The sequence below is a fragment of the Dipteris shenzhenensis genome, chromosome 28, assembly GCF_047967505.1.
Source record: "Dipteris shenzhenensis isolate YYH24624 ecotype China chromosome 28, Dip_SZ_1.0, whole genome shotgun sequence".
Lineage (NCBI taxonomy): Eukaryota > Viridiplantae > Streptophyta > Polypodiopsida > Gleicheniales > Dipteridaceae > Dipteris > Dipteris shenzhenensis.
This window is the reverse complement of record NC_141623.1, coordinates 50,734,204-50,759,917: the sequence shown is the minus strand read 5'-3', so window position 1 is coordinate 50,759,917 and position 25,714 is coordinate 50,734,204. Positions and strand designations below refer to the sequence as shown.

Below are 25,714 nucleotides of genomic sequence, written 5' to 3'. Positions count from 1 at the left end.
TAGACTTGCAGCCCGTCCCGCCTCAATCCTAAGCTGATGGGAGGAAACTCGTATTTGGCCAATGGCGATCTGGAGTGATGTGAGACTCCTCTGTCTTTAGATAAGGAGGTCGGATAATGAAACCGTCATCAAAGACTCTGAGGAAGTGATCACGATAGAACTGCATCTTGGTGGGGAGCGGCTGGTCCCTCAACCAAGTCTGGGATGTGGTGAGCTGGAGGAGGTCTAACCGTATGATACGGTTAATCTCATCGCGCGGAAGTCGCTCAGGAGGGGCATCCATGCTATACTAAAATGGGGGTAGTCTGTCCATCTGAATGCCATGGCTAGTCAGCCATGTGTCTGTGCGTGCATACCAGGTGGCTGCTCCCTCACCTGCTAGGCGTCGAGATGATTCGAAAGCTACCCTCGGTAGTCTCTAATGAGCTAGAGCCCCTACCCCGTGAATGAAAGTCATTGTCTGAAAGATAGCATCGACATATAGTGGCGTCATGGCAAACTCTGCCTGTATGATCTCATGTGGAACAAAGGGCTTACTCCGTATCATCCTGGATCCCATTGAGACCTGTAGCCTCTCAAACTTCCTCCAATCTGCTGCTGGAATGTCACTCGCCCAGAAGGACGCTGCATACATGGCGGTCAGCCATACTAGAGTGTCGAAGAGCCAGCTCTTCGTCGGAGGATCCTGGAAATGTGCCTGGAAGCACTGTCTCTCTAGTCAGGCCAGAGCGCTCCGGCCTCGTGTGAGTCGTGCCCTGGCAACCTGGGTCATCGAGAAAATGGGTCCTGCGAAGACCGTGCCGAAATATGTATAGGACTGTACTATCTCCACTGGCTCCCCTCTGTATGTGAAGTTGTGTCGAAGAAGCGCTGGATGTGAGGTATTAAAGATCATGACCTTGGTCTTGCCAAGGTTGACAGTTAGGTCCCTCTCTCTGCAGAATACCTCAAGAGCATCCAGATGCTTTTGTAATCCCTCAGCCGATGAAGATAGAAGAACTATGTCATCGGCATATAGTAGTATCTGAATCAGGAGGTCAGCCAATGGTGAGCCCTCTCCGCCCAGTCGGTCTAGGAAGGATGTGATCTCATCGATGTAGAGTCCAAAGAGGGTCGGCGAGAGAGGGCAACCCTGCTTCACCCCAATCGTGCTCTCAACCCAGTCTGATATACCTCCTGGGGCTTGAACTCTTCCTCTTCCTCTGATCGACTCATATAGGCTCATAACCCCTTAAATCAACGTCTCTGGGAGGGAGAGAGAGAGAGAGAGAGAGAGAGAGAGAGAGAGAGAGAGAGATGATATGATATGATTCTATTAAAGTCCGCATAAGATCTTTTTACATCTATGGAGAGAGAGAGAGAGAGAGAGAGAGAGAAATATTAACATCCTCGGAAGACCTCACGGGTCTATGGGACAAAGTACACACCAAAGAATTGCAGATACATGTGGATACCCAGAAAGTTGAGGGAGCGCTCAAGGTAGCTCAGCCCCAATTATTTAGATGCATGACTAAATACAAATTGTATCTTGTAAAAATGGCTTGGATAACATCAGTTTAAGACTAAGAGTCTTTGGGTTTAGATTTGAATTCTCGAATCAAAGCCTGTCCATCCCGGTAGACTGCCCATTTACCTTCCTTGCGTGCTTCCTTGACTTTTGTGAGTTCGACGTGTCTTTGTTTGAGCTGGCTTGGAGTGAGCTCCTCAAATCTCCAAATTCTTGTATCCTGTAGCTTGCATGTTTGTATGAGAATCTTGATTCTTGCTGCCCTCTCATTGAAGTGTACCTTTGCTTGTTTCCTTTTTGGGTAACATCGCTCATGTCATCTTCATCCCAATTGATTTGTGATATTTCTTTCTTGAGGCATAATATCTTGTCTTCTATAAGACCCTTCTCACCGCCTCCAATGCATCCATCTTGCAATCCCCCAATGCGCAGTATCATTTTATTTTGTACTTTGGTTTGCTGCTCTTTAACCTCCATGTATAAATCAGCTTTGTTGACTTTGTTATTGACATTTGCAGTCATCTCCTGCTTGATAGAACTTACTTAAACTCCATTTCCTAAACTCCCCCTAGTGTCCTCGTGAAGAGTCAAGCTTGTCTATATAGAGGCCAAACAAGGTCAGAGAAAGCGGGCAGCATTGTTTGAACCCAATGGAGCTCATGATCTCATCTTCCACTGCCCATCTGAACACTGCTGGAAAGCCTCTCGTATAATGCCATAACAGCCCATACAATCTCCTAGTCATAACCTAGCTCCTATAACCGCCTGATGAGGCGTGCTTGTGGCAGTGTATCAAAGGCTTTGCGGAAATCTACAAAGCAGCAATAGACCCTCTGCTTCCATGCCCTGGCCTCCTCTATGGCACTCCTGAGTGTAAGTATGTGGTCCATGGTCCCATGATCATGTCAGAACCGTGCCTGCTCCTTTGCCTTGAGTCCCTATGTCTCTGCATACCGGCTGACCTCCATGTTAAGTAGTAAGGCATATATCTTGGATATGACATGCCCAATCGTAAGGTCATGTTATTTTTTGGGCTGATGGGATCCCTTGCCTTGTGATTAGGTGTAATGGTGTTAAGGGTCCATGTGCGTGGGAAACCGAGGCACATTGCTCTTTGCTCAGCCATTATGAAGCTTCATCATTGCATCCTTGACGCCCCCCTTTGAATAAATTGCAAGAGGTGGGTCGTGGTATATGCGAGAGATCAAGAGTGGGCTGATTGGGGATGTCATATAATGTGCGGGCGTAGGTGTGCCAAACCTGAGTATCTGTGAGTGGTAAGGGGGACCCCCATTCCAGGAACCTCCACTAGAATTCCTTGGAGTTATTACACTAAACAGAATGTTCAATAATTCCTCCTCGTTTCAGCGAATCAAGTCTCCTTTCTATCGGGGTACTAGACAACAGCGGTACTCACGTATCGTGTCCGGTTCGCTCAAGAAGCCATGTTTGGACTCGAATTGAAGTTGTCGGCAAAAAGCCTTACGCTATTCATCATACCAACTATTACATGTGGTGTATGGGAAGGTGTGTGAAGGGAAGCCTCATGCAGTTATTGGCTAATCAGAGCGGCACGGTCCTCTACGAGAGGTATGTGATCAATGTAGGTGAGTAGGGTGTATAGCTGTGCGTAGTATATTAGTGAGAGGTTGTGATCAAAGAGTGTCATGGTAGCTAGTGTAGCTAGGTGGTGTGGTGGATGGTGTGGCGAGGCGAGGGGTGGTGATGCTAAAGAAAAGATACGTGTGATCAGCCCTAGGTGTAGGTGGTGAAACACCGAAGTCTGTGATTTGTGATGTGAAGGTAGGGGATCCTAGGATGTAATCCACCATGCTAGACCGTCCTCCATGTGAAAAGCAAGTGAAGGGGCCATCGCTCAAGACCATTATAGAGAATGAGATCATGTGCCATACCTATATCAAGGAGTGCATGCCCATAAGTGGTGATGGGGGCTCGCCTATCACCGGACACTCGTGATATGCTAGTGTCACCGAAATCTATGTCAGGGAGTAGAACTGCATTCTCTTGGAAATCTAGTTGTGGTACCTGGCGCACTCTTGTCCTCACATTAAAGTCTCCAACTAGGAGACCATCTATGCGACTCGAGAAATCCATGATATCCTGGTGAAGAGGTGTATATGGTGATGTCTCAGCCTCCTCTCACACTGCCCTAGTGAAATGTGATGTAGTTGTGACCGTTCCATCTTGACAGCTTCTTTTAGGAAGTCTTGAAGTGAGGCATGTTCAGGGAGTTTATCAACCAACCTTATAGCAATGGTAGGGGGTAATGCTTTCAAAAACCACCCCTTCATGACAGCATCATTAGGTGGCACATACATCTTTGCCGCCAAGACCCTCATCCTTGTGTACATCTTAGAGATTCTTTCTCCAAGCTTCATGGTATCAATGGATAACTCTTGGATAATCATGTGTTCAAATTTTTTCAACTTGAAAGTGCGTAAGAATTCCTCCCTTTGGTCTGTCCACGTCTCAAAGTGGTCAAGGGAAAATTGACTGTACCATACATCCGCGGCATCCTCCAATAATGAGGGGAAGATGTGAAGGAACGCATGCTCATTCTCCACACCTTTAGCTTTACATGCTGTGAGGAATTTCCTCACATGAGTTGGGAGTTGGGTGGACGTAGTCGTTGATGAGGTAAAACTTAGCTGTGACCGTTCCATCTCGATAGCTTCTTTTAGGAAGTCTTGAAGTGAGGCATGTTCAGGGAGTTTATCAACCAACCTTATAGAAATGGTAGGGGGTAATGCTTTAAAAAACCACCCCTTCATGACAACATCATTAGGTGGCACATACATCTTTGCTGCCAAGACCCTCACCCTTGTGTCCATCTCAAGATGCTTTCTTCATGGTGTCAGTGGATAACTCTTGGACAATCATGTGCTCAAATTTTCCCAACTTGAAAGTGCGTAAGAATTCCTCCCTTAGGTGTGTCCACGTCTCAAAGTGGTCAGGGGGAAATTGACTACACCATACATCCGCAGCATCCTCCAATGACGAGGGGAAGATCTGAAGGAACGCATGCTCATTCTCCACACCTTTAGCTTTACATGCTGTGAGGAATTTCCTCACATGAGCTTCTGCATCCTCATGGAGATGGCCTTTGAGTTTTTGAGTCTTTACGAGGACCTTGTTGAGTAGCTCAAGAAGTCTAGCTCTGTCTGCAGGACTGAGAACGGCCATCCCCACCGGAGAGGCTAAACTAGATGTAAGAGTTGGAGGGAGTCCCGATGGGGCCGTAATGAGTGTGGGTGCTCTAGAGGAGGAGAGTGTGGGTGCTCTAGAGGAGGAGATCACACCGACAACACCTCTTGTGGAGGACCACAATGAGGAAGTCACTACTGATGTAGCCATAGAGAAAGTATACATAGATGGTAGTGCATATGCGGAGGGTCTCAGTGTTGCAAAGGGAAAGGGAGAGAACATAGAAGATGTGGGGGTTAAAGAGGATGGGAGAGCATTTGGAAAAGAGAGGGACAGAGTTGAAGTCATGGATGAGTAGGTAGTAGGGAAGGAAGGAGGTGGTGGAAAAGGCAGGACCGGTGTGGATGGAAAGGGAGATGAAACCATCATGGCAGGTAAAGGCATGGCCGGAGCAAAAGTACCCCCGAGTGAGATAGATGTGGAAGTAAGATTGCTAGGAGCCCCGAGCTATGCATAACAGATGAGGTAGCAGCTTGTCCAGCAGAGGTCGAGGCGGGAGTAGATGGAGTCACCACTCAGGCAAAAAGGTGGTTGATGAAGACATCGTTGCAAGAAGAGGAGAGGTGCTGCCTTGATGAGTCCCTGAGGAGCCCTCGTCCTTCGTACCCTCTTCTTTCGCCTATTCTCTGCTTTGCACTTCTTCTTCTCTGGAGTGCGGATCTGACCACCAGGGTTCTTGTTGATCCAAGTCAATGAGAGTGTCAATGAAGTTACTTGCTCTGGCTACTGCTCCAATGGGCTCACTTTGTGCTTGAGTTGAGGACTTCGCAAACTTACGTCACACGTAATGCTTCTTGTACCGACTTTGGTATGCCGGAAGTCTTTTCTCCACTCTCCTCAAGTACCTCCTAGTTCTCTCACTAGCTCCTTCAAATGTTTCATAACTACTCGGCATAAGACCTCTTTCTAGGACCCTAGATCACCACCTCACTTGTGCTACTTAACACCACCGTGATCGCCATAAACTGTCTGAGCAGAGGGGTTCCTATCCTTCCGGAGGTGTTACTGGAGGCCAAAGGCTGCTGGCGTGAGAAGCATGAGTGTTGCAATGCTCTAATGCAATGGATCGCGTAGAGTGCACCGTGCAGTGGTGTGCGAGTGTTGTATGATGTACTGCAGTGAACAACGACGTACGAGTGCACTATGCTAAATGACAATCACATGAGAACTCCACAACATAAGCAGAATAAGAAAACCTCGTCATACACTAGTGAACAATCCCCATCTCGGGAAGAGAGAAGAAAAATGAGAAAGTGACCAAGATGGCCAAAGTACATATCACTGGACCAGTGTCTATAGGTCACAAGTCGCAAGTCACAAGAACACACAAGTCTATCCCCATAGTAGACAGAGGGTACACACAAGTCTCTCCACACACTCTCCTTGGCGAGCTCATAGCTCCAGCCTCTATCTCTCCTCACACTCTCCTTTCTCCCGCTCCAGTGCCGAACGCCGAATGCTCAATGCTGAATCTCCCCCTCCCCTCTCCATCTTCGCCTTCATCCTCATCCCCGCCTTGGAGGATCCCTTCTTCGCTGAGAATCGCCCCCCCTTCTAAGGATAGCCGTTGGGCCATTGGCTCTCTTGATGGCTACGGCGACTTCCTGACTTCCTAACTCGCCAACCTCTTCTGGTCAAGGTGGTGTAAATTCTCCATGTGCAAGTGAGCTGGATCACCGCACCACTAAACCACTAAACCACTCTGAAGACTTTAATACTCTCTCTCTCTCTCTCTCTCTCTCTCTCTCTCTCTCTCACTCTGTGTGCCATGCTGCTCCCTGCTCTCCCTCCGCCATGCTGCTGCTCCTCCACGCCACGCTCCACCCCGCCATGCTGCTCCTCCATGCCTTGCTCCTCTCCACACTGCTCTGGCTACTCCCCGCTAGCTCTGCCTGGCTCCACCCTGCCTACCATGAGCCTTCCCGCTTGGCTGCTCTTTGCTCAACTCCCCGCCATGCTATTTGCTATTTGCTCTTTGCTCGCCCCCCTACCACGCTTCTGTCACCAGGCAAAGAGATTGAGAGGAGCCAAGGCGGTGAGCGAGGGAGTTCTCAGAGAATGCCAGCGGCGCATATTCTCAGCGTGTCGTTGAAACGCTCCTCGTCCCCATCCTTCCAACGGATTGATTGAATTGAATGGATTGATTTAATGTTCCCCTCTTGCTGGCTTTCGTGCTTTCCTGGTTCTCTGTTTCTTTCTCATCTCTCCAGTTGTGTGCCTACACTTCCTAAAACCTTTTCCTTGTCCATTTTCTCTCATTTGCCTGCTCTTTCTAACGTTCCACCATGGCCTGCTCTTTCTCTTTTGACTACATGTCTAAATGCCTAACTTATCAGGGTAAAGATGAGCTCTGATTTAGGTCATCACTACAAGTAACCTGCCAGGAAGGTTGCATACCTGGGAAACAAAGACTTGTTTGATTTTCCAATTGATTTCTTTGGAATCTCCCGTAGACATGATCTCCAACACATCTATGCCATTTCTTCTTTTGCCTCCCTGCTTCCGGACAATACAATGGAGAAGAATGATTTTAAAAAACCTGAATTCCGTGGATTCATGGCAGATGGAGTAGGAGCAAATTGGCTGGCTTTCCGCATTGTTTACAATGGTGGACCTGAAAATGTGATGGATGGTAGAGAAAGAACTTGTGTTTTCCATTGGGAGATGAGCATGGTTGAGCACACCAGACGATGCATTAAGCCACAATTTCAGAAGGAGAATAAAGTTTTATGTCGGAAGTGGAGAGAGGCAACAACTTCAACTTCTGCAGACCAATGCAAACAACCATTGAATTTGTATTGGTCCCCAATTCATGTGAAGCAGAGTGAGCTACCAACATTGCATACGTGGCTTGCTTGGTGGGATGTTAGAGTCAACCAGTGGGGGGGAATGTTCTTGCGGCAAGAAGAGCACTCTGGATTTGTTCCTACAGTGAACCTTTCAGAGACAAAACATTCTAGCATGAGAGCAGCACATGGATATGCAAAACACATAACATTGTATGATGCTTGTGCAGCAGATCTTGCAATGAGTGTCCTTCAGAGTGCCCACTACAATGCCTTTATGAATGGAAGACACTTGGGTACAGGACCAAATTTGGATGCTCTCCGGCGAAGAATACTTGATGGTAGTGGGTCTGGTAAAGGGGACAGAAATAGGCTTGTGGATTTATCACACATAGTGATTGAAGAGGGTGGGATACAATCTCCTGAGATGAATAGGCCAATAACAGAACCGGTATTCCAGCTTCTTGAAACAGCTCAACAAAGTTTCTTAGCTTTCCCTTGCTGTGAACCCGTAAGCTCCTGCGAGCTTCCCCCTCCCCCTCCGTACCTCTACCTCCCCCTCCCTCGCCATCCCCGCTCACCTCCGGCTCACCCCCCCTCGCACCTCCGCTCACCCTCGCCACGCTCACCCCCCCCCGCTCCGTCTCTCCCCCTTGCCCCTCCGCTCCACCCCTCCCCGCTTCCACTCCACTCACACCCCCCCACCCCGCCTCACCCTCCCCGCCTCGCTCCGCCCCCCCTCGCCACGCACACCCCCCCCCCCCCCCGCTCCGTCTCTCCCCCTTGCCCCTCCGCTCCACCCCTCCCCGCTTCCGCTCCACTCACACCCCCCCCGCCTCCCGCTCCGCCCACCCACCCCTCGCCCCCCGCCCTTGCCCCCTTTCGCCTCACTGCCCCCCCCTCCATTTCACCCCCGTCTCCCCTTCTTGCTCTCCGCCCCCCGCCTCCCCCGCCCCTTCGCTCCACTTTTTTTTTTTTTTTCACCCTTCCCCCCGCCCCCCGTCCGTCTCTCGCCCCACTCCGCCTCTCCCCCGCCCCCGCTTCCGTTCCCACCTCCTCTCCACCGCCCCCGATCCCCGCCCCCACTCCTCCACCTCGCGCCATCTCCGCTTCCTACCCCCCCATCCCGCTTCCTCCGCCCCCCGCCCTCCATCCTTCCCGCCACACCCAGGCTCCACCCTCCCGCATCTACCCCCCTCCCTTGTTTGGGTGGCAGCCTTTTCCTCATCGGAAGCCTCGCAGTTTGTCTCGGCGGTATGGCGGCCCCTTGCCCGGAACCGGAGGCCCAGACGGACCCTCCCTCTCCAGATGCCTACCGCGTCATCCTGACAGAGCAACAATCATCTCGGGTTCAGGAGGTTGCCAATGACTTTGCCCTTACCTCTGTTTATGGCAGAGTCATTGGACATTCCCCCTCCAGATCAGCCATCAGGGAGTGGCTCCAGTCCACCCTCATGCTAGAGGACGGCCATATTGAGGAGGTGGCCCTTATGGGAAGGGGCATCTTCTGGCTCAAACTCTCCAATGCGAAAGCGGCGAGCAACCTGATTGCTGGCTCCCCCACGACTGTGGATGGAAAGATTGTCATGATAGTCCCGTGGTACCGCGGATTTAGCGCAGCGGATTTTGATGCTCGGTTCCGTATACCTCGTCATCCAGTGACGCTAGTTTTTCCAGGTCTTGCTGCTGAGCTACGGCTGATTGTCAGGGACCTGGGCTCCCACTTTGGCTGGGTTATGCACGATACTTTCGCCGATGCGGTGACTACGGCAGGAGCCCCCCGAGTCCGTGTGGCTGTGGCGGATCCTGCGACTCTCCCGACAGTGATCGAGATCGTGACAGATGCCGGCAGCATCACCTAGAGCATGGTAGTCACCGGACAGCCAGGGCAGTGTTTGAGGTGTCACGGCTTCGGGCACCTGGCGGCTGTTTGTCCACGCTTCGCCAGCTCTTCTCGACCCCCCCCGCCCACCCCCTCTCCGCCCCCTCCCCCCCCCTCCGGGCAGCCACGCCAGGAGGAGCAGAGGCAGCCGGAGCCCGGACCAGAGTTAGCTGGCGGCTGGACTAAGGTTAGAAGGAAAAGGGGAAAGAACAAGAAGATTTCTGATAAAGGCAAAGAGGCTGAGGTTACCCAACCTGCAGCTGCACCTCAGAGACCTGACAGGCAGCCGCCCCAGGGACCTGGGAGAGCATCTTCTTCGACGGTAGCCTGCCCTCCACAGACTCAGGTCCCCCTCTCCTCCTCTCCCCAGCCTCTTCCCATTCAGCCCCAAGCCATCCCCCATCTGCACCCCACTTCTCCCGACCCGTAGCTTCAGCCCCCTCCTCGTCCTCCTCAGTCTTCTCCCCCTCCTTCTCAGCCCCAGTTCCAGATGCATCCCCATCCCTCCCCCCCCCCGCCTCTTTCAGCTCTCCCGCAGAGCTAGTTGCACCGACGGTTCCTCAGCCGAGGGCAGCCCCCGATCCCCCTCCTCCTCCTCCTCCACTAGTCGCCCCTGAGGAGTCTGTGTTGCCTATTCCCCAGCCTCCTCCCCCTCCCCCTCCGCTGGCAGGACACCCTGAGTCTACACCTTCACCGGAGCAGGCTTCTCTGTCCGCTAGCCCCTCAGTAGCAGACTCCGACGGGCCTCAGCTTCAGGAGAGAGAGCTCCCCCGCGACTTTTATAGATCTGGCCCCTGGGACTACTTGGATGTGGCCGACCTCGGGACTTTCCCTGCTTGCCTCGACATCAGTATCTTCCTGCTCCGCAAAGGGGCGGATGGGAAGATAGCCGCCTTGGCCCCCAGGGATGGCCCTAGCTTTGCTTTCACGTTCCTTAGCGACGGCACCGAGACCTGGACAGACGACTCGGTATGGGAGGCTCTCAGGGAGCAGACACATGCTCAGGTTTGCTCCTGGATAGGCCCGTCCGGTGGGCAGCTTCTCGAGACTCAGTGGTCCGAGGGTGACGTGCGCCTGCGGTGGCGTTGCGCCGCCAAACGCTTCAGACTGATTGTGATCCTCAGGCCCCCCCTGTCTTGGCCCCTCCCCCAAGATGTCAGAGCCTGGACCCCTCAGAAACTCTGCGCTTTCTACGGCATGACCACCTCAGAGATCTCGAGCTGGCTCGAGAAAGCTTTCGTTCATGGTACCAAAGGCCTCTCGCCTTTGCTGAAGGTGTTGAAGGACGGGTAGGATGACCCCGCCTCCCCCTCCAAACCTTCCCATAAGCGTCAGCGTCTCCACTCCGAGATGTCAGCTTCTTCTTCGACTTCGACCGCGAGCAGACAGCTGTTCGCAGCCTCCCAGCCCTCACCATGAGCCTACACCTCGTTTCTTGGAATGTGAACGGGTTTCACTCTTCTGGAACCCGTGGTCCTAGGAAGCTCATTTTGAGACAGGAACTTCAGCCAGCAGTGATAGGTCGTTTGGATGTACTTCTGCTCCAGGAGCACAAGCTTTCTGCGGCTCACTCCCGCAGATGCGGGAAGATTCTCCCTGGACGTTCTCACACTTATTGGGAGCCCTCGATCGGCGCACTGGGGAGGAGTGGTGGTGTTTGTATCTCCGTGGGCGAGCAGCTAGCCCAGGGAGTTTTCGGTCATGGCACGCTGATACCAGGCCGTGCCCTTTGGGTAGGCCTGGAACTGGAGGGATCCAGAGTTGGAGTCCTCAACATTTATGCTCCCACAGATCTTCGTTGTAGGGCCACCTTCTGGAGGACACTTACAGGGATTCTCCCAGACATGGATTCCTGGATTGTTGGAGGTGACTTCAACAATCTGGAGACCTTGGAGGACCAGCAGGGCAGAGGACCGGAGTTTACAGGTATGTCTCAGGCAGAGCAGTCAGCTTGGGACTCTTTTATCTTTGCGACAGGAGGAAGGGACAGTTGGCGAGACCCGTTCTTCCGACGCTGGCACGGGAGCTTGGACTTTTCGTGGGGCTTCCGCAGGGAAGGAGGCAGACTCCTGGAGAGGCTGGATAGATTTTATGTTAGTGATTGGGCCATCGGCAGAGGCGGTCAGGCGGGTATAGTTCCAGGGACGACACTGTCCGACCATGCGCCTGTGTTCTTATCATTAGATTCGGCAGCTCAGTCCCTTCCCCCCCGCTCATGCCGGATTCCTGACTCCATTTTCTCGAGGGAGGATGTGCGCAGCAGTATTTGCAGTCTTTGGGACAGAGACTGGGGCGAGTGCGTGGATTTGGTTGGCTCGGTGGCGCAGGCTTTGCAGGAGTCCAGACAGATCTGCCAGCTCGCAGCCCTACAAGTTCGACAGGATTGGTGGGGCAGAGAGAGAGCTCTTCGGAGGGACCTCGCCTCCATTCAGCGACTCCAGCAGGCTTCCCCGGGCTCGGAGGAGCTTCGGATCCAGGCCCTTCGAGCCAGAGCCCTTCTGGAGGAGACACTCTAGCGTCGCTCAGAGTTTTCCTATCACGCCTCTCTCTCCTTCTGGGCCCGGAAGGGTGACCGGATGTGCAGGGAGTTCTTCAGGACGCATGGCCAGAGAGCTGCAGGTGATCAGCTTCGGAGTCTCAGGACAGCGGATGGTCACATCATTACGGATCCGGGGGAGCTCTTGGGGTTGGCCACTGACTTCTACAGGACCCTCTTCCAGCAGGAGCCGCTTGCCCCTCGTACTCAACGTGACCGTGAGGAGGTGTGGAGGCACATTCCATCCCTGGTCCAGCCTAGCATGCAGGCGACGTTGTTGGCACCGTTCACCATGGACGAGATGTTGGAGGCCTTGATGGCCATCGACAGACAGAAATGCCCAGGTGAGGATGGGCTATCCCGGGCATTCTTCACCTCCTTCTGGGACCAGATCCATCAGCCCCTCCTTGCAGCTCTGCAGAGGATTTTCAGCAGCGGTCAGATGCCAGAGAGCCTCTCCTCGGGACTGATTTGCCTCATCCCGAAGGGAGGAGATAGACAGGAGATCCGTCAGTGGCGCCCGATCACTCTCCTTACCACTGCCTACAAACTCCTCGCCAAGATGATCAGCGCCAGAGTTCGGCCTCTACTCCCAGACCTCATCCATGACACTCAGACATGCTTTGTCCAGGATCGCAGTATCCTGGATAATGTCTTCACCTTTTCAGAGGTGGCGGAGTGGGCTCAGCACAGCGGATCACACCTTGCCATTCTACTTCTCGACTTTGAGAAGGCCTACGATCGAGTGGACTGGTCCTTTTTGGAGGGGACTCTGGAGCGGCTAGGTTTCCCAGCAGGTTGGATTCAGGGTATTTCAGCTTTGTACAACAGCTTCTAGCAGGGTCATCATTGGAGGCAGGATGGGTGAGCGCTTTAGCTTGGAGAGATCAGTGCGTCAGGGCTGCCCCCTTGCTCCTTACCTGTTTCTCTTCTTCGCCGAGGCTATGACTTACTACCTTCGGGCGAGGTCTACAGGGATCAGGGGTGTTCGCCTTCCACTCCGGGAGGACACGGAGCTTTTGGACTCGGAGTACGCAGATGATACAGCCCTGTATGTCCAGGACGATGAGAGGATGCTAGAGAGGGTGCGGATGGCCCTGGAGGTCTTCTGCTCGGCCGCTGGTGCGAAAATCAATTGGAACAAATCAGTTGGTTTTCTCACAGACCCCGGGGCGTGTTCTCAGTGGGGGAGGTTTTTGGGTTTCAGATGGATTCCACGGGGACAGACAGCTAGATACCTTGGTTTTCAGGTTGGCCTAGACATCACGCCAGCTCAGCAGTTTCTCCCGGTGCTAGACTCCATCCGACGGAAGCTGGCTTTCTGGAGCACTGCTAAGCTTTCCCTTGCAGGTCGTGCCCTGGTAGTTAACCAGGTCCTCCTAGCCACGGCTTGGTATGTGGCTTCCTGCTGGTGTTTCTCGAGATCCAGCGTGGCACAGCTCAGGAGGCTGGTTCGGAACTTCCTTTGGTCCGGGGAGGATGGTCTCAGAGATACCAGAGCCAGGGTTGCTTGGCAGACAGTCATTCTTCTGCAGGCTGAGGGTGGCCTGGGGGTCATCGATCCAGAGCTTCAGAGTCAGGCCTTGTTAGGCAAGCTTGTCATCCGCGGTTTGACCCCGGGGGGGCAGACGTGGAAGATGTTATTTCAGCAGGGAGTCGGTTCTTGTGTCCCGCGTCGAGGTGGAGAGTGGCTACCGTCCCTCAGGTGGATCTTCACTTCCGCCCCGTTCCCCACTCGTTCGTAGCCTCCTCATGGTTTGGAGGCGGCTCCACCTCAGTCTCATTCAGTCCCCTCCTAGCTGTCAGGAGGAGATCGATCGCCAGCCGCTTATCTGGAACGGTCAGGTCAGAGATGCCGAGGGCCTTCAGTTGGGGGAGAGATCACATATCAGGTGGGATGGCTGGATGAGGGGGCCAGCCCGGTCCCTTCGAGTTTGGAGGGATACGTACAGATATCTGGAGACGGCTGATCTTGCAGACGCAGCTGGAGGTGCACGTGGAGCCCAGGTGAGACGCACGGAGATTGACGGCGCGATCCCAGCTGATTGGTTGGTTCCACCTGAGCCTCAGGTCCTCATGCCTGGTGACGCCCGCTGGCTGGGACAGTTCACCCCCCGTGGCATCCCACTGGTGATCGCAGGACGTATGGATGACTCCTCTATCTCCTTCTTCGCGGTTTTTGGGGATGGACGACTCAGGAGAGAGGATGCGCTCATCGACCCCCTACTCCCATGGCAGAGGGTTCGGGTCGTAGGCCTTTTGGGGAAGGTTTGGCGTACCGATCCTAGCATCGAGCAGGACCAGATGCAGCTTTGGCGTCTCTGGCTCTGGGAGGGGCGGGCCTTGTCAGAGCTTGATTGGGACCCAGGAGAGTGGTGGTGGCCAGAGATTGTGACAGGACAGGGGCCGACTTCCTTCTTCGCCTACAGCACGACTCTGGGCAGGCGAGTTCTTGGGAGGATGCAGAGCCGCCCCCCCACCTAGCGGCCCAGCTGGTATGCACAGGGTATTTCCAGGTTCTTTTTGCAGGCATTCTGGAAGGCCTTGTGGGAGAGCTGGCGGCCGTGGAAGATCTCATACTTCCTGTGGCTTCTTGCCCACAAAGGTCTTCCAGTGGGGAGCTGGTTGCGGCAGATAGGCCAGGACGGATGCTGCCAGATTTGCCATGAGGATGAGGAGTCACCAAAACACTGCCTGTGGAGCTGCACTCGCGCCCAGGAAGTGTGGAGGTGGACTTTCGGGATTCTTACTCGCGCAGCACCAGAGCTAGGATTGATCAATTGGGGCGCGTTCTGTTGGTGCAGCACCGCACCTGGTCTTCATCACTTATTCGAGGCATGCCAACAGGACTCCACTTTCCTTATCACACAGGGGACGTGGGGTCGCTCGAGGGTATCCCGTAGCACCTAGCAGAGGCTGATACAGGAGTTCGGGAGAGACAGCCAGTCTGGGAGATTATTAGCAGCATTGCAGGGTGGCACATCTGGACCTCGCGCTGCGCGCAGATCCTCGGTGGCACCTCCTTATCGACTGCCCAGATCATGACGGAGATTTGGAGCGAGATTATTCATACCCTCAGAGGCCAGTGGGACCAGATTCAGGGAGATTCCCGGGCCGGTCAGGAGAAGCGGAGACGCTTCCTCCGAGCTTGGGACACACAGGGCCTCTTCTTCGAGCAGACTTCGCAGGGCCTTCGGTGGCACTACTCACCACCCCGATGGCTGTTCATTCACACTCGTCTTATCCCTCCGTGAGAGTATGATTTATTATGTTACCTTTTAGGGCTGCGTCCGATTTGTGAACGCAGCCCGTCAGCTACAAGCTGACCTTTTGTATCTTGTTCTCGAAGTAATATAATTAGCACTGTTTTTTCGGCAAAAAAAAAAACGGGGTTCAAAATGTTCAAAATCGGTCCATGCAAATGATAGTCATCGACCAGAATACATGACAGTGACAATAAGGAGAGTGATAGGAAAAAGAAGACAAATTGATTTTAAAAGTCCATCATAGGACGTGGTTTGTAGAGAGATAGATATTCATGAAGCCAATTGGGCAATCAGGAGAACCGAACCACATAGCGTTGTCACATGCTTTGGCTACTTGGCAGAGAGTCGGAGACGCTTTGGCTACTTGGCAGAGAGTCGGAGACGATGTGGGGTACTAATCAATGCACTTGGTAGAAGTGCAAGTTATGGTGTGCCAGCCCCTTGTTTGAAGGGAAGAAGGCAACATTCTCATGGAGTGACAGAGCAGTTTGTATGGTTTTGTAATACTTCTGTCACCCATACATGTACTTTTTCACAGCAAAGGAAACATGATTTGAACACGTACTTCTGGAAACATGCTAGCCAAGATGCAAGCGAGTGGTTAAGCTTTCTTGGAGCATAAATTGTGGTAATTGGCTGTCCTGGATGAATATGATGTGGTTGTTATTAAACAGATAACACCTTGCATTGTTGTTTGTCCACGCTCGCTTATTTGGCCTCGCTCGCTTTTCTTCGCTCGCTTTTTAGTAATCCTCGATCACTATCATATTAGATGAGGAGCTATCCCCTTTTTCGAGTTCCTCTGATTCAGATCATGGAGGCTCTGACTCTACCCCCCACAGGTACTATCAAGACGCCATCCAAGGCATCTAGTGGGCACAGTACCGGTGGTGGTGATTTGGCCCCACAAAGTACAGCTTGCGATCTTCCATCCCCTGCTTCATCTTCCTCGATCATTCGGGTGGTTTTCAAACCTTTCCTTGATCCCACACTCAAGTTGTCCAGCATCTTGTCACCTCATGAGATAACCCGCATGTCTCTCATGGAGTTTGATGCTGTCACACTTCCCCCGGTGGACGTCCAAATGTGTACTGCGTTTATTCAGTCTTATGACTTTGCAACAGACACATTTGGATTCTTGAATTCCTGTCATATGTTCACTCCTAGTCTCGTATCCGCATATCTCCGTCTTCCCACAATTTCCTTTTTGCCACCTCACACCGACTCACTCACATTCATGTCCTTCTTGTCAACGTGTTAACCTCATCGCCGGGGGCATGAGTGCAAGAAGGTTCTCGAGGAAACAACAGAGAGGCGCTTTTAGCAAGGTATTTATTCACTCACTTCTACTCTGCCCCAGGACACTTCTTCATCACCAAGGCGATCCATTCTGTCCTAGACTCCATTCTCTCCGTCACTCCCTACGATTTCGCCTCGCTCTTCTACTCTGCCTTTCGTAACACAGTCCGCAAGCGTCGGGGAACATATACCTGTACCTGTGGGTCCCACCTCACATTCTTACTGCACCAGTGGAAGGCCAACCCTCCTTCCATTGTCACAGGTCGCCTCCCCTCGTCATCCCTCTCCCCTCCTGTCACCACCTCTGCCATCTCTTTCACTATCACTTCCCGAGTTCCTGCCTCCTCTCCTCTTTTGACAAGGAGGGCACCTCGGCGAGCACAACCTGATGCAGTCTGCCCCAGAGCTTCTTCAGTACATTCTGTTACAGGTTCCCCATTAGTGACATGTCTCGTATCTCCATCAGTCACTTCGCATGTGCCTGGCCCAGACTTGCATCTCCATCAGTCACACTTATCCAAGCTTCTCCAGGGATCTCCAGAGTTTCAGTGGGTCTAATTGCACCCCCTGTTGTACGAGTGACGATGGGTGTTGTACCAGTGACTTCCTCGAAAAGTGTATTTTTGCGAAGGACTGTAGCTGTTTCATCTTCCTTCACCACCATTTTCACCGTGTTGGACCTGAATCTTACTTTGGGCCCTGACTCCCACGGGCTTTCTCAGGGACTGTCTTCTCAGGGCGTACTTCACATTTCGGCCTCCCCACCACGACCACCACAGGGCAAAGATAGGAGCAGAGACCGGAGTGGGAGCCCCTCCCCAGGAGATCCTCCATCACCCACTTCAGCATCAGAGGAGGTATTTGAGAGAGGGAGTTGGCCCAAGTGTGTGGATTGCCCACCCCTTCATGAGAATGATATGTTCACAGCTTACATAGTTGCTTCATCAGGCCCACCGCTTTCAAATGTTTCTCTTGTGGAAAAACAGAATGAAGATTACGCTCACCAATATGTGGGGAAGAGGAGGATCTGAATCAAATCTTCACCATTCCTTTGCAGGAATGCCTCGCACAGAACAGAAAGACCTCGAGGGCGTTTTGTGCACTTAGATCAATTGGCACCTATAGGCAACCTGTCTATGGAGGAAGAGGGAGCTCTCCCTGACATGTTTGAGGAATTGGGGGACGTGATTAATTTGGCTGATAGGATGAATTACAGCGATAGGTACGCCTGGATGAAGAGGTCCTTGCATCTTGCTCAGCGTACCATGGATGACACTTTCATGCAACTGGGGACAGCGGTCTTCAATTCCACATGTTATGCTCATAAGCTCCTCTCCCAGTAGCAACATTTGAAATTAGAATTTAAGAGAGCTCAAGCAGCCCAGCAGCGCGCCACAGAGGTGTCACTTTGGCAACAGGAGGAAAGGTGGCAGAAAGAGAAGGACTCAGCTATTCACGAGCGTGACATCGCTTGGAACATTCAGCGGGCTGCCCTCGAGGATCGCCTCCACAGTCACAAGCAGGAATGGGAAGCAGAAATGACAACACTACGCAGCCAGCATGTAGCAGCTCTGCAACTTTGCAAAGCCAGCATGTCATAGAGGTGACCAGATTTCAGCAGGAGATCACACAATTAAAGGAGTTGTTGTCTTCCTCAGAGATTGCCCAGGAAAAATCAGAATCTAGAGTGGCTGAATTGGAGAAGAAGCGTTCATCCATGGAGGAAGAATTCACAGACCTTCGGGCATAGTTGGCCACCCTCCAAACTTCCCAGTCCACTACTACCGGCGATACCACCGGTATAAAGCCAAGTATGAAAATCTGACAAACGTGATGGACACGCTTGAGGCTGAGGAGGAGACACCCCATCCACAGCTACATATGAATGGGGCAGAGGGCAGAGCAAAGGGATGAGCAAAAGGCCATAGAGCTACATAAGAAGGCGGAAGAGGAGAAGGCAGAGGAGAAGGCTACTAATGACCTCCCTCAGTAATTTGATACATGGGCTTTTGGTTTTTTTGCACTATGAGATTTTTGCCAGGCTGATTGGCTCTCAATGTAAATATCAGGGTGTTCTATCTCAGGATGTACTCAGTTTTTTTTGCAATTTTCCATGCTATCCTTTATCAAGCAACAGTTTATTTTTAGAGTTTCATTTTAATACAAATTTTGGAATTACTCGCACAGCCAGCCACATGGTCTGTACCATTTTCTTTTCCTACTTCATCACCATATCAATGGTTTGAAAGTTCTTTTTTCTTTGACAGGTTCCTCTTCCATTTCTATTCACTAGGACGGTGAATGATAGTGGTGGGGGAAACTGTTACAATAGAAACACCCCTGACCACATGACGACATGCGTTGACCACATGTCGACAGGCGTTGACCACATGACGACAGGTGTTGACCACATGTTGACCATGTGTCAACACAGGTCAGCCACACGACACAAGGAGTTGACCACACGGGTTCATCCAGGAGTACTATCTGAGGCAACCATGCGTCGACACATGTCAACCACAGGTCAACCAGGAGTATCATGTCCAAGGCGATCTCATCGAGAGCTGCACACAGGGAGAGTGAGCTTAGCACATGGAGCAGTCAAGAGTATTTACAATTACAGAGTGGTTCAGTGGTGCGGTGATCCAGCTCACCTGCACATGGAGAATTTACACCATTCTGACTAGAAGAGGCTAGCGAGTCAAGAAGTCAGGAAGTTGCCGTAGCCATCAAGAGAGCTAGTGGCCCAACGGCTATCCTCAACAGCGAAGGAGATAAGAGGATGACCAATGCGAAGAAGGGGGGGGGATTCTCAGCAAAGAAGGGATCCTCCAAGGCGGGGATGAGGATGAAGGCGAAGATGGAGAGGGAAGGGGGAGATTCAGCATTGAGCATTTGGTGTTCGGCACTGGAGCGGGAGAAAGGAGAGTGTGAGGAGAGATAGAGGTTGGAGCTACGAGCTCACCAAGGAGAGAGTGTGGAGAGACTTGTGTGTACCCTCTGTCTACTATGGGGATAGACTTGTGTGTTCTTGTGACTTGTGACTTGTGACCTGTAGACACTGGTCTAGTTATATGTACTTTGGCCATCTTGGTCACTTTCTCATTTTTCTTGTCTCTTTCCGATATGGGGATTGTTCACTAGTGTATGACGAGGTTTTCTTCTTCTGCTTATGTTGTGGAGTTCTCATGTGATTGTCATTTAACATAGTGCACTCATACGTCGTTGTTCATTGCAGTACAACATGCGACACTCGCACACCACTGCACGGTGCACTCTGTGCGATCCATTGCATTAGAGCATTGCAACACTCATGCTTCTCACGCCAGCGGCCTTTGGCCTCCAGTAACACCTCCGGAAGGATAGGAACCCCTCCCCTCAGACAACTTGATACGTAGAGGCTCACTGTAGAGGGATGGTTGCATTCATTTGAGAACTCCTCCTGCCATTCCGTTGGAGGTGGCTAGTCAGCTGAAGTCTCTGTTATTTAGGAAGATCCTTGAAAACCTCCAAGATCACAAAAAAGAAGCAAGACCTCTCTCCAATCTGGACCATTGCATGTACTGTGAGGCAGCAAGAGGCGTTCCAAGCTCATCTAAAATAGAATCATCCACATAACTAGATGCCTATCAATCTCATCTTGCAAATGGGAGAGACCCTCCATAATGTGTTCCTGAAGCTCCACCAAGCTGCAACAACAACAGCCATAATACGTGAAGAAGGCATCCTGATGTTTGTAGGAAAAAAATATCCACCTAATGTTGTCGATCCAATCACCACTTGAAGAGAGAGTGAAAGACCCTTTAGTGCACAAAATCGCAACAGCCCATAGGACTATGGAAGGCAGGAGAGAAAAGGGAGGATGGAGATGGGAAGCAGGATGAGGTAGGAGCAATGGTGGGCTAGGCACAGGTTGCAGGCTGGAGATGAGCATTAGTGCTCTAGTGCTCAATATAGCAGCATGAAAGAGGAAGCCAAGTTGATACTACTCTTGCACTTTTCTTAGTGTTGGAGTGAATTGTTAAACAGCTGAACGCATAAGAGGGAGAAAGTAGCCAGATTTCCTTCATAAGACTCTCACAATCAGAGAGGAGCCAGAATTTCTTAAGCTCAAGGAGTTCCACATTATGGTGATGCAAATTAGGGAATGTGGTTGAAAACTTTGGGCCTGGTGTTACCATTTCATGTGACTAACTAGAACTATAGTGAATACTTACGTTAAAAATTTGAGGCACATTTGCAAGTAAGGGCAGCTCCTTTGGGAATGGGTTGTTTCATGTTCGACCCAGTTCTCCACCTTGCTGTTTGTTATAAGCCTTCCCATCTGATTATTGTCCCCTAAGCTGGGTGGGGGGATCAGCCCACATTAAAGATGGCAAATGATAAGAAAAGGATTCTACCAATACATATAGACAAGATTTGTGTTAAGAACAGATTATTGTTGGAGCCATAAATTGAAATGAATGATAACTTGGCCTGTCTAGTAAAAACGAATGTAGTATTGTGCTGCTTTGTTAAGAAGACGCGAGTTCAAGAAGTGATGAAAAGAAAGATAACATAAACAAGGCGCTACAAAAAAACTGAGCTGTGGTGACCTTTTACACTAAAAGGATAAGAATTCTTTCATATCTTCTCTCCATGCATGGATTCTCTTTGTGAAGTCTAGACCCAAATATCTCTATTTCTCAAGCATTCTTCTCCCTTACATGTGAATGAATCTTCTTCATTTCAGCTTGTTTCTTTCATCTCTTAGTCATCATGATTTTGTCTTGGCAATGGTTATGCCTAGCAAGACTTCTTAGGGATCCCATCGGGTCTCTTTCCAAGACACTTTCAATGGAAAAGGAAGAAAATACAGCAGTGAGAAATGACGTTTCCCTGAATGAAACATAATATTTATCAACACTTATAATATTTGGAAAGTTGGACTTTCTAGATATGTATGTAAGTGGCTTATTTTTCTTGTTCTATTATTTACTCTACAGAAAGGAATCAATGCCTCGGAATGGCTTATTATAGATAGGCAAAAGTACTCAGAATCAGGTGCACAATGTGATCTTATAGGGACATCTTATGAAGCATTTGTTCAAGTAAATGTTCCTTGCACAAAAACTGTTGGATATTGCTTAGCTTATCAACTTCTTGACTATGTAAAGGTAAATATTATCGAACTCTTTCTTTGCTACATTCAGGATTCACTTATTCAATCAAATTCACCTTCTTTTTGATATGTAGTGTTTAACTATATAAAGGTAAATATGATTGAACTCTTTCTTGCTACATTTAGGATTCACTTATTCAATCAAAATCACCTCCTTTTTTATAAGTAATTATTAACTAGCATTTTAAGTGTTTATCTAAAATGTATTTTTTATGAAGTTAAAGGGATACCCTTAGGATAGAGGATGCGATCATGCCGATTCTATTACCAAGGGCGGCATCTATGCATCTATATAGGGAATTTCAAACTCGTGTGATCTTCAAATCAGACTTTATGGCAACCCCAAGAGACATGAGATTCTCAGACATGAGAGTGGCCTCCAATAGCAAGTAGTGACCCTCCAGAGGTAAGACCTACAGATGCTTGGATTCAGGAGCACCTTGCTACAACAAGGGCTCATTAGCAGGTTTTGTTAGATTAGAGAGCAGAGGATGCCTTTCATGCATAGGAGTCCTTTTGGATCCAAATGGAAGGAAGAGTCAATAAACACTTCTTGATGACCCTTGGCCCAAGACATGGTAGAGAAAGTGTTTCTTAGCTTATTGACTATGACAGGATGAATCTATTCAAATCTATCATGATGCCATAGTACATAGAGCTCCTGATTTTTATGCCTTCTTTCAGCAGATCCTGACACATTAGAGATGATGACATATATTTTTTTAAAAAGGGTAGTCCAACATTGGTGAAACCAGACATGAAAGTCTCACTTGATGCACCTTTCACAAATCTGGAATTTAGGATTGCAATTCTTCACAAGAGGAGGTCGACAAGCTCAAATAGATTGACACCCTCCTTTTTCCTTGCTTTCTGAAACATGATTGGGGACCATCTTACCTCAGCCCTGCAATGCATTTGGGACTTTGATACTATGCTTGGTTCAATTACAAAGGGTCTCATTCATCTTATCCCAAAGGGGTGTTGCAGAAGTTTGGTTTACTAATGGAGGCCAATTACTATTTTGGGCAGTTTTTATAAGGGTATGGCCAAATCTATCTAGGCTGCTGCTGCTCCCTGCCTACGGTGCTGCCCTTTGCCTCTCTTTCCCGCCCCTCTCTCCTCCCTCCCCTCAGGCCCCTCCCCGCCTCTCTATCCCCGCCCCTTTCCCCGCCTTCACCCCCACCTTTCCCCGCCCCTACCCCTCCATGCCTCCTTCAGCCCCTCTCCTCCCCTCAGTCTCTCCCTGCCTACCTCAGCTCCCTTCCCTCACCCCTCTCTAGCCTCTCTCCTCCTCTCCCCTTCTCCTCCCTCTCTTAGCCTCTCCCCCCCTCCTCCTCTCTTTCTCAATCCTAGTCTCCCTCCCCTCAGCCTTCTTCATCTCCTTCCTAGCAGCATTTTAGTCGGACAAATTTCAACTATGTTCGTGTCGGCCTTTCCACCTCGATTGACGATGCTCAGCCTTCAGCCAATCCTCACCCGCTTTCCACCTCGATTGACGATGGCTCAACCTTCAGCCAATCCTCACCCGCTTCCACCGGCTGTGAAAACCATCACATTCTCAAAAGACGAGCTGCAGTAGCTCAGAAAAGATATAGAGCAGAAGAGCTCGACTTCGCTCTTCGCTTGCATCCATGGGTCCCACCCTTCCAGATTACAGGCCAGGGACTGGATGCTCGTCGCTTTACCTGGAGACCTCGCAGGGCACCTCACAGATGTTCGTCTGCTTGATCGAGGTTTCCTTCAGGTCATTTTTTATTCCCCGGATGTAGCAGGTACAGTGCTTCAGGCCAGTCCTTTGGCACTGAGCTCCAGGAGAATCTTCTTGACACCTTTCTCGTTGGGCTTTGACCTTGTGGAGAAGGATGGCCAGACATTTTCACTCTTCCTTAGATTCCGTGGCCTCCCTCAGGTGTACCATCGACTCTTATCTTTCATTGGGGCTGCTTTTGGGATAATCACCAAGATCCCCCCTCCTGGGATGCCTTCTTCGGCAGCAGAGGCAGTCACATCGGACGGGGTACCACGTGTTAGGGTCGTTGTCTCTGACCCTAACCTTATGGATGAACACATCATGCTCTAGCATCCAGATGGCTCCTTCTTCAAACATAGAGTCGAGATCGCTAGGAGACAGGATCAATGTAGGATATGTAGGACCCTTGGGCACTTTGCCAAGGATTGCCCAAGGAAGAAAAAAAAGAAAAGGCCTAAAAAGTCCACGGGTGTAGCGCCTCCTAGCGCCACCTCGGCTGGACCTACTTCACGTTCTACCGCACATCCTACCAGTTCTTGCGCTGCTGGACCTTCCACCTCTCACCTAAGACCGTCGGCTACAACCTCCCCTCCTGGACCTTCATTTACAACATGCATGGGACCTTCAGTACGTCCTGTTCCATCATCCCCCGTTGGGTGCCAGTCAGAGTTGTTGAGCCAGCTCCACATCAGGAGGCTACTGTGATGGCACCACGGACCCTCCCTTACAGGTAGGAGATATACCTATTTTAGTTCCTTGTGTTGATGAGGTTGCTCCTATCCCTTCAAATGTTCATGTGAAGGAGCTTTCTCCTAGGGAGCAAGCTCGTGTCTTACTCCAGGCTAATGCTGCTATTTTGGCTGAGATCAATCAGCAGCAGTAGCCCCCTTTCCCTCTCGTTCCTACTTCTTCACCTCTTGACAGAGGCAAGGGGATTATTGCTTCTACTCCTTCATCCACAGGGATCCTCCGCACACCTGCGCCAAGAGCATCATTCAGGAATCTTTTACAGTTCTCGCAGACATGCCAGAGTTTGATTTAGAGGAGTTTGTACCCTCTACCCTTGGGGAGCACCTTGTTCAGAGCACCATGGATAGAGTGTCCCCCTCTGCAGGTGTGGGAGTACTTTCCCCAGTTGACTTCCCTCTTCTTGATAGGAGGAATTTTTCCCAGGAGAAGGATATCTCTGCTACCAGGTCAGGTAGAGTTTTTCTTTCAGCCTCCTCTCGCCGATGAGGACTGTCAGTTGGAACGTTCATGGCCTTGGAGGTGTACCTCACTGCTGCCGTAGGCAACTGATTCGTAACCAACTTCATCTAGGTGTTACTAGGGCCCCATTGATGTCCTCGTGATTCAGGAACACAAACTGGATGTCAGGGATTGTGCCAAGTCGGGTAAGATTCTTTCAGGGCATACTTTTTGGTCACCCGCCTTGGGCACCAGGGTAGATACCTGTATTTCTGTTTCTTCTTCTATGCTACCCTTGGTGATTGCACATGGGATCATAGTTCCCTCTAGAGCTCAGTGGATCATTCTTTTGATTGGTGGGCGCAAGGTTGGTTTCTTAAACCTTTATGCCCCCAATTCAAGAGGGGACCGTGTCCTTTTCTGGAAGGAGGTGCTTTCTTGGTCATGCATTGCAGAGTCTTGGATCACCGGAGATGCTTTCTTGGTCATGCATTGCAGAGTCTTGGATCATTGGGGGTGATTTCAACATGGTTGAAATGTCTATAGACAAAAGAGGTGATAGGGAAGGTGGCTTACATTTCCTAGAGAGAGCAACCTGGGATGCCTTCGTTTTTTAGTATAGTGGCAGAGATGCTTGGCATGATGATGCTTTTCACACTCGGCCGTAATCACTCCTATTTTCTTGGTCAAACAGGAGGTTGCAGATGCCTATCCATGCACGGATTGACAGATTTTATGTGGATGATTGGGCTCTGGGACAACATGCATTACACCTGGGGTGTCCACTTCAGATCACTTTCCAGTTGTTCTGTATGTTTCAGATCCTCATGTGAGGAGTCGCTCTGCCAGTATCAGGATTCCAGATACATTTTACGCAGAGGAGGGCCTCACAGAGGCAATGTTGCAAACTTGGGTATCTCACATGCACGATGGGCTGCTCTCCCCGTCAGATATAGCAATAGCCCTCTTAGATATTAGCGACTTTTATCACTCAGTTACTCGGTTCAAGAGAGGTGAGATCCTCAGGCGAGAGATAGGTATCCAGTTGGTTGCTCTTCAGAGGGAAGAGCAAAAGAGGCCTACAGATGCTTGGGTTTAGGAGCGCCTTGCTGCA

The 25,714-nt window shown here is 50.7% G+C and overlaps 1 protein-coding gene across 1 annotated transcript in view; it reads left to right on the top strand.

The window, feature by feature from the left end:
• The window catches only part of HAP2 (hapless 2), a 198,702-nt gene extending 174,407 nt beyond the window's left edge, over nucleotides 1-24,295 (top strand). The window contains exons 9-10 of the mRNA XM_087399558.1: nucleotides 21,487-21,657; nucleotides 24,143-24,295. Of these exons, the coding sequence (XP_087255684.1) occupies nucleotides 21,487-21,657; nucleotides 24,143-24,295 (324 nt within the window). The remainder of the gene's footprint in view (nucleotides 1-21,486; nucleotides 21,658-24,142) is intronic.
• Nucleotides 24,296-25,714: the final 1,419 nt, after the last annotated feature.